This window comes from Ranitomeya imitator, chromosome 5 (genome assembly GCF_032444005.1).
Source record: "Ranitomeya imitator isolate aRanImi1 chromosome 5, aRanImi1.pri, whole genome shotgun sequence".
Lineage (NCBI taxonomy): Eukaryota > Metazoa > Chordata > Amphibia > Anura > Dendrobatidae > Ranitomeya > Ranitomeya imitator.
Window position 1 is genome coordinate 544966316 of NC_091286.1, and position 13138 is coordinate 544979453.

Below are 13138 nucleotides of genomic sequence, written 5' to 3' on the forward strand. Positions count from 1 at the left end.
TAGATTGCAGACACCATGTTGCATAAGGAGAGTCCCTGAAGTACCAAAACCGTAAACCCCACACCACGCAAGCAACACAATTTTGCCAACTATATTCCTTGAGGAATTCATCTAGGAGTAGCGAGCATTTTGAATCCAAATGCAATTCATGGAATTTTATAACATTTCAATGTGAAAAAGAAAAATGTTGTGTTTTTCCACTAAGATGTTGCCTCAGTCCAGTTAATTTTCTAAAAGGCAAATAGGAGAAATTGTGTAACAAATTATGTAGTCTGATTTCACCTATTTCTTCTTGTGAAAAAGTAAAATCTGGGTCTAAAACAAAGTTTTAGTGATAAAAATGTAATAATTTTTTTTTCACTGCCCCATGGTATAACATTTTGTGAAACACTTTTGGTGTCAACGTCCGCTATATCACAAGAAGAATTCATTGAGTAATTTATAAATGGGGTCACTTGTGGGAGGGTTCTGCTATTATTGACAATGATGGGGTATTGGCGTAGTCGAGAGAAAACGGTCACATAATGTGTTACGCAATTACTCCTGATTACGATAATCACAAAACAGCAGCAATTTGTTCTTTTAAGCTGCGATTTGTGTGGCATGAGTGAGAAGACCGCTTTATGTTTGGGTCAGTACAATTACAAATACCAGATTTAGATAAGGTTTGCTACTATTGCACATGAAGATCAACTGTACAGCATCAGGTGTAGGTCCCGGCTGGGGGGCGCACCTGCACCCACAGTGAACGACTACAGGACATCAATGTCCTTTATTTAGGAAGGAGGATTTTAACCTTAACAGATTTCACAGTCTTGATCATCACACTGAAACCTGTGTACTGTAGAACCTGCATTCCAACAAAACAGAAATTCTATCCCGGATATTAGGGACTCACTGAATAAGGGATAAATCCACAAAACTTAACTTTTATTAGGACATTTTTTTAATAAACCATAACATTACCACCTAAAGTAATTGAAATCCTGAGTAAAACTCCAGGAAGAGACTAGACTGCAAACAACATAAAAAACACAAGCTGCTCTCTAGATATTGTGGCCCAGCAGAAGATACCACGATTCTGATCACCACCACTCATCAGGAGACTCACGCATTCGCACCCAAACAATTGGATTAATTAGAGACACAATATTTAATCAAAACATTTTTGCACTTGGGTAGTAATGTTATAGTTATTTAATAAAAGTTAAAGCGCAAGTGTTTTAATTTTTATGTCATAAATCAGTACTAGACATAAAAATAACAAACTCTATAATATATATCTTATTACAGAAATTCTCTGTCAAAATTATCAAAAAAATTCTCACTTTGGAGGTAAAATCTGTATTCAGTGAAGACTTTCCTATTACTGAGATAGGACGTGCGACGGAGGAGATTCTGTGTAGATGGGAGGAGCTACAGGCAGAGCTCCTCCCCTTCTATCTAGATAGAATTGTATCCATGGCAATTGCCATCTAGATAGAAGGGGAGGAGCTCTACCGCTAGCTCCTCCTCCTACCATTTACGTAGACTTGTATCAGTAGCAGCGGTCATCTCCTATCTCAATAATGGGAAAGGCTTCATGGAATAGATATTGACGTTATTGCTGTTATAGCGCCATCGTATTCCACAGTGCCCGATGGGGCTGACAATCTCAGATCCCCATCTGTATCTCTTTGGAGTGTGGGAAGAAGCTGGATTACCCGGAGGAAATCCACACAAACACGGGGAGAACATTCAAACTCCGCGCAGATGTTGTCCCTGATGGGATTTGAACCCAGGACCCCAATGCTGCAGTGCTAACCACTGAGCCACCATGCTGCCCATGACTGATCAATTTTTGGCAGAGAAAGAAGCAAATTTGTCTGATGAACCGTATCAGAGTTTCTTATTTTCATGTGTACTATTGATTTATGCAATAAAAGTAAAAGAGGGTTACACCAAGTTTCATGGCTTTATCCCTTGTTCGGCGATACCTACTGGAAAGCAATCTGCATTATTACTGTGGAGGTGATCCCATTTAGTGTTTACTTTTGTTCTTAATCATTCGCACATGGACACGTGTGCAAATAGTATATGTATATACACACCAATTACTTTATAATTACACACATATCAATTTATTTTTTGTTCTTTATTTTGTCAGGATTTTTCTTTAGATTTTTACAATTTTTCTTAACTTTTTCGTCGTCCCTTTAGGAGACTTTAACTTTCATTTGTCTGATTACTTTTTAATACCCTGCGTACACTGCAGACTATTAGACCCGTCAGTGTCACAATGACTCTATGCCTGGCAAACCCAGAGGTCACTGTGCGACCTCCAAGTGTCATAACAACCTTCCACACTCTGCAATTACCCAAAATGCTGGCAGCGGCCCTGGCTCTTACAGCTGCTATGTGTCAGGTGATTTTTGGGTAGTTTACAAATAGTATCCTGAAATAAGGCTTGGGCAGCCCATTCTGGATATGTAACTTTTATTGTTGTGTTACTGTAAGCCCTGAAAAAAAATGTATAATTGCAGGCCGGCAAGTAAAGCATATGTAAATTGCCATAGAATATTCACTCCTCCCCCCGCCAATAATCCCGACCACTCCTCCGCCCTGCGTTACTGATTCAGTCAGACTGACACATGCTTGAGGATCGCATCGCAATCCTCGGACTGGCCATCGCCTCTCCTGACCTGAGAATGGCAGCTGCATAGACATACATGCTGTCACACTCAGGTCAGGAGAGCGCATTGCCAGCCTGAGGACTGCGATGCGATCATCGGGCGAGTAACTCAGCAGTCTGACTGCATCCAGTCAGTGACACTAGCCGGGAGGGGTTGGCAGGATTATGGGTGGGGAAGGGGTGAATATTCATTTGGCATTTACATACAATTGACTTGATGGCACGCATGTAAATGTGAAGTGGATATTCACCCCTTCCCCTGCCCATAATCCCACCCACCCCTCTGCTCCGGTGTCACTGATTCAGTCAGACTGCTGAGTTACTCACCTAAGGATCGCATCACAATCCTCGGACTGGCCGATTGTTCTCTTGAAGCAGATGCCAGTCCGAGGATTGTGATGTGATCCTCGGGCATCCAGCAGTCTGACTAAAATAGTGACACCGGCCCAGATGGCTGGGCAGGGGAAGGGGTGAATATGCATTTGCAATTTGAATATGCTTAGCCTGCTGGAGCGAGACTATACATATTCCAGGGCCTACAGGAACACAATGGGGCCACGTATAGAAAAGTTACATATCCCGAAAGAGCTGCCCAAGCCCTGTTTCAGGACACTACGTAAAAAATACCTGACAGATCGTTAGGCATGGTTCTTGGGCCTCAAGTACATCAGGACATAGCGGTACATCCAATTGCAGGAACTGCATGCAAAATAGGACCTATCAGTACATCCAATATCATGAAGGTGTTAAGAGGTTAATAACACACACTATGCATTGTCTCTTAAAATACTAACCTTTGGCTTTTTTCCTAGATTTTTTATTCACCCCAGGAGATGCACCAGACAGAGCCATAGCGAACAAATCATCATTAACGAGACTGCAGGCCGGAGACGCTAAATAGAATACAAGATAGTAAATGGAACAATTAAGTCAGTATCACTACACAAGGAAAAAAAAAAACCACATACAAAATTAAATAATTAGTTATTAGCATATTTATCATGTTGGGTCTATGTCAAACTCACATTTCGTTTTTCGCGGTAGCCACTCTTCTTCAGACTCGTTGAAATCACACTTGGCTTTTCTGGGTTTCTGTCTTGTAAAACATAAAACTTCAATATAAATCTGTCACAACTGATGGATGACAAAAACATTTAGCAATGCCTTAACCCCTTAGTGATGGAGCCAATTTTAACCTTAATGACCAGACCAAATTTTATTTATTTTTTTAAATTCTGGCCACTGTCCCTTTATGTTCCAATAACTCAAACGCTTCAACGGATCTCAGTGATTTTGAGACTGTTTTTTCGTGACACATTGTACTTTAGGTAAGTGGTAAATTTAGGTCGATAATTTCACAAACAAATGGAAAACATCAGAATTTTCAAACTTTCAATGTTGATATCCTTAAACCAGTTAGTCATGCTGTACAAAATAATAAATAATATTTACCATATGTCTACTGTACACCTGCATCATTTTTCTAACATTTTATTTTGTTAGGATGTTAGAGGGGTTGAAACTTTACCAGCAATTTCTTTTTTTTTTTTTTTTCAAGAAATTTACAAAACCTGTTTCCTTAGCGACCTATTATGATTTAAATGGAGTTTGGGAGGTCTAAATATTGGAAACTCCACAAAAGTTATACCACTTTTAAAACCGCTCCTCTCAAGTACTTCAAATAGAAGTCAGGAAATTTTTTAACCATTCAGGTGCCACACAGGAATTAAAGCAAAGTGGAATGAAATGGAAAAAAAAAAATGTAAATTTTACCGCTAAAATGTTGGTTTAACCCTAGTTTTTTCACTTTTACAAGGGATAGTATGGCAAAATTTGCACGGGTAACCCACATGTTGTCAGAAACTTCTGTTTGGACAAACATCAGGGCTCAAGGGAAGGCAAACCATTTGAATTCTGGAATTCAAATTTGGCTGAAAGATTGCGGACACCATGTGGTATTTGAAAAACCCCTGATGTGCATAAACAGCACACTACAGCCCTCAAAGATTTTATACAGGAGTATAGCGGGCATTTTGAACCAACAGAAACTACACAAAATTTGAAAACATTAGGTCGTCATTTTGAAAATGTTAATTTATTTTTTTAACCCCTTTACCCCGAGGGTGGTTTGCATGTTAATGACCGGGCCAATTTTTACAATTCTGACCACTGTCCCTTTATGAGGTAATAACTCTGGAACGCTTCAACGGATCCCGGTGATTCTGAAACTGTTTTCTCGTGACATATTGTACTTCATGATAATGGTAAAATTTCTTTAATATGACTTGCCTTTATTTGTGAAAAAAACTAAGGAAATTTGGCGAACAATTTCAAAATTTCGCAATTTTCCAACTTTGAGTTTTCATGCCCTTAAATCACAGAGATATGTCACTTTTTTGTTAGGGAGTTATAAGAGTTAAAAGTTAAACAGCAATATCTCATTTTTACAACACCATTTTATTTTTAGGGACCACATCACATTTGAAGTCACTTTGAAGGGTCTATATGATAGAAAATATCCAAAAGTGACAAAATTCTAAAATTTGTTACCCTGAAGGTGCTCAAAACCACATTTAGCCCCTTAGTGACAGAGCCAATTTGGTACTTAATGACCAGGCCAATTTTTGCAATTCTGACCACTGTCACTTTATGAGGTTATAACTCTGGAACGCTTCAACGGATCCCGCTGATTCTGAGATTGTTTTTTCGTGACATATTGTACTTCATGTTAGTGGTAACATTTCTTCGATATTACTTGCGATTATTTATGAAAAAACGGAAATATGGCGAAAATTTTTAAAATTTTGCAATTTTCAAACTTTGTATTTTTATGCCCTTAAATCAGAGAGATATGTCACGAAAAATAGTTAATAAATAACATTTCCCACATGTCTACTTTACATCAGCACAATTTTGGAACCAAAATTTTTTTTTGTTAGGGAGTTATAAGGGTTAAAAGTTGACCAGCAATTTCTCATTTTTACAACACCATTTTGTGTTGTATAACACAAAATAATGAAGTGTGACACCATTCTAAAAACTACACCCCTCAAGGTTCTCAAAACCACATTCAAGAAGTTTATTAACCCTTTACGTGCTTCACAGGAACTGAAACAATGTGGAAGGAAAAAATGAACATTTAACTTTTTTTTGCAAACATCTTAATTCAGAACCATTTTTTTTATTTTCACAAGTGTAAAAACAGAAATGTAACCATAAATTTTGTTATGCAATTTCTCCTGAATACGCCAATACCCCATTTGTGGGGGTAAACCACTTTTTGGGCGCACCGCAGAACTTAGAAGTGAAGGAGCGCCGTTTGACTTTTTCAATGCAGAATTGGCTGGAATTGAGATCGGACGCCATGTCACGTTTGGAGAGCCTCTGATGTGCCTAAACAGTGGAAACTCCCCAAAAGTGACACCATTTTGGAAACTAGACCCCTTAAGGAACTTATCTAGATGTGTGGTGAGCACTTTGAACCCCCAAGTGCTTCACAGAAGTTTATAACGTAGAGCCGTGAAAAAAAAAATTGCATTTTTTTCTACAAAAATGATATTTTTGCCCACAAATTTTTATTTTCACAAGGGTAACAGGAGAAACTAGACCACTAAAGTTGTTGTGCAATTTCTCCTGAGTACGTCGATACCCAATATGTGGGGGTAAACCACTGTTTGGGCGCACCGCAGAGCTTGGAAGAGAAAGAGTGCCGTTTTACTTTTTCAATGTAGAATTGGCTGGAATTGAGATCGGACGCCATGTCGCGTTTGGAGAGCCCCTGATGTGCCTAAACAGTAGAAATCCCCCACAAGTGACCCCATTTTAGAAACTAGACCCCCCATGGAACTTATCTAGATGTGTGGTGAGAACCTTGAATGCCCAAGTGCTTCACAGAAGTTTATAATGCAGAGCCGTGAAAATAAAAAATATTTTTTTTTTCCACAAAAAAGATATTGTAGCCCCCAAGTTTTTATTTTCACAAGGGTAACAGGAGAAATTGGACCCCAAAAGTTGTTGTCCAATTTGTCCTGAGTATGCTGGTACCCCATATGTGGGGGTAAACCACTGTTTGGGCGCAAGACAGAGCTCGGAAGAGGAAGGAGCGCCTTTTTGGAATGCAGACTTTGATAGAATGGTCTGTGGGCATTATGTTGCGATTGCAGAGCCCCTGATGTACCTAAACTGTAGTAACCCCCCACAAGTGACCCCATTTTGGAAACTAGACCCCCCAAGGAACTTATCTAGATGTGTGGTGAGAACTTTGAATGCCCAAGTGCTTCACAGAAGTTTAGAATGCAGTCGTGAAAATAAAAAATATTTTTTTTTTCACAAAAAAGATATTGTAGCCCCCAAGTTTTTATTTTCACAAGGGTAACAAGAGAAATTGGACACCAGAAGTTGTTGTCCAATTTATCCCGAGTACGCTGATGCCCCATATGTGGGGGTAACCCACTGTTTGGGCGCACGGCAGAGCTCAGAAGGGAGGGAGCACCATTTGACTTTTTGAGCGCAAAATTGGCTGTCGTGTTTGGAGACCCCCTGATGTACCTAAACAGTGGAAACCCCCGAATTCTAGCTCCAACCCTAACCCCAACACACCCCTAACCCTAATCCCAACCTGATCCATAATCCTAATCACTAACCCTAACGATAATCCCAACCCTTACCCCAAAACAACCCTAATGTCAACCCTAACCATAACCCTAATCAAAACCCTAAATCCAACACAACCCTAATCTCAACCCTAACCTCAAACCTAACCCTAATCCCAATACACCCCTAATCACAACCCTAACCTTAACCCTAATCCCAAACCTAACCCTAATCCCAAGCGTAACCCTAATGCCAACCCTAACCCTAATACCAACCCTAATCCAAACCCTAACCCTAATCCCAGCTCTAACCCTAACTTTAGCCCCAACCCTAGCCCTAACTTTAGCCCCAACCCTAACCCTAGCCCTAAGGCTACTTTCACACTTGCGTCGTTTGGCATCCGTCGCAATCCGTCGTTTTGGACAAGAAACGGATCCTGCAAATGTGCCCGCAGGATGCGTTTTTTGCCCATAGACTTGTATTGCCGACGGATCGTGACGGATGGCCACACGTCGCGTCCGTCGTGCACTGGATCATTTGTGTTTTGGCCGACCGTCGGCACAAAAAAACGTTCAATGAAACGTTTTTTTGTACGTCGCATCCGCCATTTCTGACCGCACATGCGTGGCCGTAACTCCGCCCCCTCCTCCCCAGGACATAGATTGGGCAGCAGATGCGTTGAAAAACTACAGCTGCTGCCCACGTTGTGCACAATTTTCACAACGTGCGTCGGTATGTCGGGCCGACGCATTGCGACGGCCCCGTACCGACGTAAGTGTGAAAGAAGCCTAACCCTAAATTTAGCCCCAACCCTAACCCTAAATTTAGCCCCAACCCTAACCCTAAATTTAGCCCCAACCCTAGCCCTAACCCTGACCCTACCCTTACCCCTAACCCTAACATCACATCAGAGGACAGAGAATTACACTTTACTTTTTTTTTTTTTTTTGCGGTCGCCGGTAAACAGTTAATTACCGGCGATCGCAAAACAGGGGTCGGTAAAGCCGACCCCGATCATGCTCTTTGGGGTCTCGGCTACCCCCGGCAGCCAAGACCCCAAAGATTCTCGCGGGGCCGGCCGGCGGGCGCACTGCGCATGCGCCCGCCATTTTTAAGATGGCGGCGCCCACCGGGAGCCACGAGGAGCATCGGGGGAGCTAGGCGAGTATTGGGGGGGCCACCTGGGACCCCTTTTCTCTGTCCTCCGATGTGCGATCACATCGGAGGACAGAGAAATTAAAAAGAGATCGCTTTTTTTTTTTTTGCGATCGCCGGTAAGCGGTTAATTACCGGCGATCGCAAATGCGGGGTGGGTTAAAATCCCCCCGAATCATGTTCTCTGGGGTCTCGGCTACCCCCGGCAGCCGAGACCCCGGAGAAAATCGGCCTCTGGGGGGCGCCATTTACTTTTTCCACAGCGCCGTTAATTAACGGCGCAGTGGTTTAAGTACCCTTAGCGGCCGCCGTTAAAAGGCGTATCGGCGGTCGCTAAGGGGTTAAGAAGTTTATTAACCCTTGAGGTGCTTCACAGGAATTTTTTTTTTTAAATGAACATTTGACTTTTTTTCACAAAAAATTAACTTAAGATCCAATTTTTTTTATTTTACCAAGGGTAACAGAAGAAATTGGACCCCAAAAGTTGTACAATTTGTCCTGAGTACGCAGATAAACCACTGTTTGGGCGCATGGCAGAGCTCAGAAGGGAAGGAGCGCCGTTTTTACTTTTTCAACGCAAAATTGGCTGGAATTAAGATCAGACGCCATGTCGTGTTTCGAGAGCCCCTGATGTGCCTAAACAGTGGAAACCCCCCAAGTGACACCATTTTGGAAACTAGACCCCCTAAGGAACTTATCTAGATGGTGGTGAGCACTTTGAACCCCAAGGGCTTCACAGAAGTTTATAATGTAGAGCCGTAAAAATAAAAAAATAATAATTTTTTCACAAAAATGATCTTTTCGCCTGCAATGTTTTTTTTTCCCCAAGTGTAACAGGAGAAATTGGAGCACAAAAGTTGTTGTCCAATTTGTCCCGAGTACGCCGATACCCCATATGTGGGGGTAAATCACTGTTTGGGCACACACCCCTAACCCTAATCCCAACCTTAACCCTAACCCCAACTCTAACCGTAATACAAACCCTAACACCAACTCTAGCCCCAACACTAAATTACGGTAAGCCCCAACCCTAACTTTAGTCCCAACCCTAACCCAAATGGTAAAATGTAAATAAATATATATTTTTTAATTTTATTGTTTTTCGCTAACTAAAGGGGTGAAAAAGGGGAATTTGATTTACTGCAACATCAGGGTCAGTAAAAAACGACCCAATTTATGTTCTCTGGGGACTTGGCTACCCCTGGCAGATGATATCCCGGAGAAATTCCGACGCTGGGGGGCGCTATAACCTTAAACCTCAGCGCTGTTACAAAGCGGCGTTGTGGTTTAAGTACCCTTAACCCCTTAATCCCATATGACGTACTATCCCATCCAGGTGACCTGGGACTTAATTCCCAGTGACGGGATAGTACGTCATATGCGATCGGCTGCGCTCACGGGGGGAGCGCGGCCGGGTGTCAGCCAACTATCGCAGCTGACATCCGGCACTATGTGCCAGGAGCGGTCACGGACCGCTCCCGGCACATTAACCCCCGGCACACCGCGATCAAACATGATCGTGATGTGCCGGCGGTACAGGGAAGCATCGCGCAGGGAGGGGGCTCCCTGCGTGCTTCCCTGAGACGATCGGTACACGGTGATCTACTCACCGTGTACCGAGCGTCTTCTCCCTGCAGTCCCCGGATCCAAAATGGCCGCGGGGCTGCATCCGGGTCCTGCAGGGAGTACTTCCGGGTCGCCTGCAGCTCTGTAAGCCTGCAGCGATGTCAGTGAGATCGCCGATCTTACAGAGTGCTGTGAAAACTGTAAGATCGGCGATCTGTGATGTCCCCCCCCCGGGACAAAGTAAAAAAAAAAAATTTCCACAAGTGGTAAAAAAAAAAAAAAAAATTACTAAATAAATAAAAAAATATTATTCCCATACATACATTTCTTTATCTAAAAAAACAAACAAAAAAAACAATAAATGTACACATATTTAGTATCGCCGCGTCCGTAACGACCCGACCTATAAAACTGTCCCACTAGTTAACCCCTTCAGTGAACACCGTAAGAAAAAAGAAAAAAACGAGCCAAAAAACAACGCTTTATTATCATACCGCCGAACAAAAAGTGAAATAACACGCGATCAAAAAGACGGATATAAATAACCATGATACTGCTGAAAACGTCATCTTGTCCCGCAAAAAACGAGCCGCCACAAAGCATAATAAGCAAAAAAATAAAAAAGTTATAGTCCTGAGAATAAAGCGATGCCAAAATAATTATTTTTTCTATAAAATAGCTTTTATCGTATAAAAGCGCCAAAACATAAAAAAATGATATAAATGAGGTATCGCTGTAATCGTACTGACCCGACGAATAAAACTGCTTCATCCACTTTACCAAACGCGGAACGGTATAAACGCCTCCCCCAAAAGAAATTCATGAATAGCTGGTTTTTGGTCATTCTGCCTCACAAAAATTGGAATAAAAAGTGATCAAAAACTGTCACGTGCCCAAAAATGTTACCAATAAAAACGTCAACTCGTCCCGCAAAAAACAAGACCTCACATGACTCTGTGGACCAAAATATGGAAAAATTATAGGTCTCAAAATGTGGAGACGCAAAAACTTTTTTGCTATAAAAAAAGCGTATTTTAGTGTGTGACGGCTGCCAATCATAAAAATCCGATATAAAAATCGCTATAAAAGTAAATCAAACTCCCTTCATCACCCCCTTAGTTAGGGAAAAATAATAAAATTAAAAAAATGTATTTATTTCCATTTTCCCATCAGGGCTAAAGTTAGGGCTAGGGCTCGGGTTAGGGTTGGGGCTAGGGTTAGGGTTGGGGCTAGGGTTGGGGTTGGAGCTAACGTTAGGGTTAGGGTTGGGGCTAAAGTTAGGGTTAAGGTTGGGGCTAAAGTTAGGGTTAAGGTTGGGGCTAAAGTTAGGGTTAAGGTTGGGGCTAAAGTTAGGGTTAAGGTTGGGGCTAAAGTTAGGGTTAGGGTTGGGGCTAAAGTTAGGGTTGGGGCTAAAGTTAGGGTTAGGGTTGGGGCTAATGTTAGGGTTAGGGTTTGGATTATATTTACGGTTGGGATTAGGGTTGGGATTAGAATTAGGGGTGTGTCAGGGTTAGTGGTGTGGTTAGGGTTACCGTTGGGATTAGGGTTAGGGGTGTGTTAGGGTTTCAGGTAGAATTGGGGGGTTTCCACTGTTCAGGCACATCAGGGGCTCTCCAAACGCGACATGGCATCCGATCTCAATTCCAGCCAATTCTGCGTTGAAAAAGTAAAACAGTGCTCCTTCCCTTCCGAGCTCTCCGGTGCGCCCAAACAGGGGTTTACCACAACATATGGGGTATCAGCGTACTCAGGACAAATTGGACAACAACTTTTGGGGTCCAAGTTCTCTTGTTATCCTTGGGAAAATAAAAATGTGGGGGGCTAAAAATCATTTTTGTGGGAAAAATAAAAAATGTTTTTATTTTCGCGGCTCTGCGTTGTAAACTGCAGTGAAACACTTGGGGGTTCAAAGTTCTCACAACACATCTAGATAGGTTCCTTGGGAGGTCTAGTTTCCAATATGGGGTCACTTGTGGGGGGTTTCTACTGTTTGGGTACATCAGGGGCTCTGCAAATGCAACGTGACGCCTGCAGACCAATCCATCTAAGTCTGTATTCCAAATGGCGCTCCTTCCCTTCCGAGCTCTGCCATGCACCCAAACAGTGCTTCCCCCCACATATGGGATATCAGCGTACTCAGGACAAATTGGACAACAACTTTTGGGGTCCAATTTATCCTGTTACCCTTGTGAAAATACAAAACTGGGGACTAAAAAAATCATTTTTGTGAAATAAAAAAAAGAATTTTTATTTTTACGGCTCTGCGTTATAAACTGTAGTGAAACACTTGGGGGCTCAAAGCTCTCAAAACACATCTAGATAAGTTCCTTAGGGGGTCTACTTTCCAAAATGGTGTCACTTGTGAGGGGTTTCAATGTTTAGGCACATCAGGGGCTCTCCAAACGCAACATGGCGTCCCATCTCAATTCCAGTCAATTTTGCATTGAAAAGTCAAATGGCGCTCCTTTCCTTCCGAGCTCTGCCATGCGCCCAAACAGTGGTTTATCCCCACATATGGGGTATCAACGTACTCAGGACAAATTGTACAACAACTTTTGGGGTCCATTTTCTCCTGTTACCCTTGGTAAAATAAAACAAATTGGAGCTGAAAGGGGGGCGTGGCTATGTAGCCGGAGAAGAAGGACGCACTGAGTAAGAGCTCCATACATCCTGATTCAATCCTGCCACATATATCTCATCCCCGCAAACAGAACCGACAGGGGCTGAGACCCCACACTTAGAGGAACCTTGTGAGCCCTCCGGACGGCTGCCGTAGTGATCTGAGGCGGCGGGAGCTGCAGGGACAGAGAGGCAGAGAGGATCCACGTGCAGTGGCGGCCATCTTCGGTGCGCGCGCTCCAGGACACAGGACGCGGCGCCGTCTCCTGCTGAAGCCGGGCTCTCTTCTCGTCGGGGCGAACGGAAGCAGGATCGCAGCGGTGAGAGCTGTGCTTGTGCACGGAGGTTGGGAGACCTGAGGGGGACAGCGGTGCCCACGGGAGTGGCGGACATTAGCATAGCACGCTCCCTAACAGCAAAGGGAGCAGTGCCTCATATACCTGCGGTGCTGCTTGGAAGGAGAACACGCAAATAAGGAACTGGGGGGGTGGTGCGGTGTGTGCCCTGAAATATTGGGCCCTGTGCCTCCCCTGT

General features: G+C 43.0%; 1 protein-coding gene across 1 annotated transcript in view; it reads right to left on the reverse strand.

Moving 5' to 3' along the window:
- The window catches only part of HLTF (helicase like transcription factor), a 178774-nt gene that overhangs the window by 65799 nt on the left and 99837 nt on the right, over window positions 1-13138 (reverse strand). Inside the window, exons 11-12 of the mRNA XM_069727608.1 lie at window positions 3697-3767; window positions 3466-3564 (exon numbers count right to left, since the gene is read on the reverse strand). Of these exons, the coding sequence (XP_069583709.1) occupies window positions 3466-3564; window positions 3697-3767 (170 nt within the window). The remainder of the gene's footprint in view (window positions 1-3465; window positions 3565-3696; window positions 3768-13138) is intronic.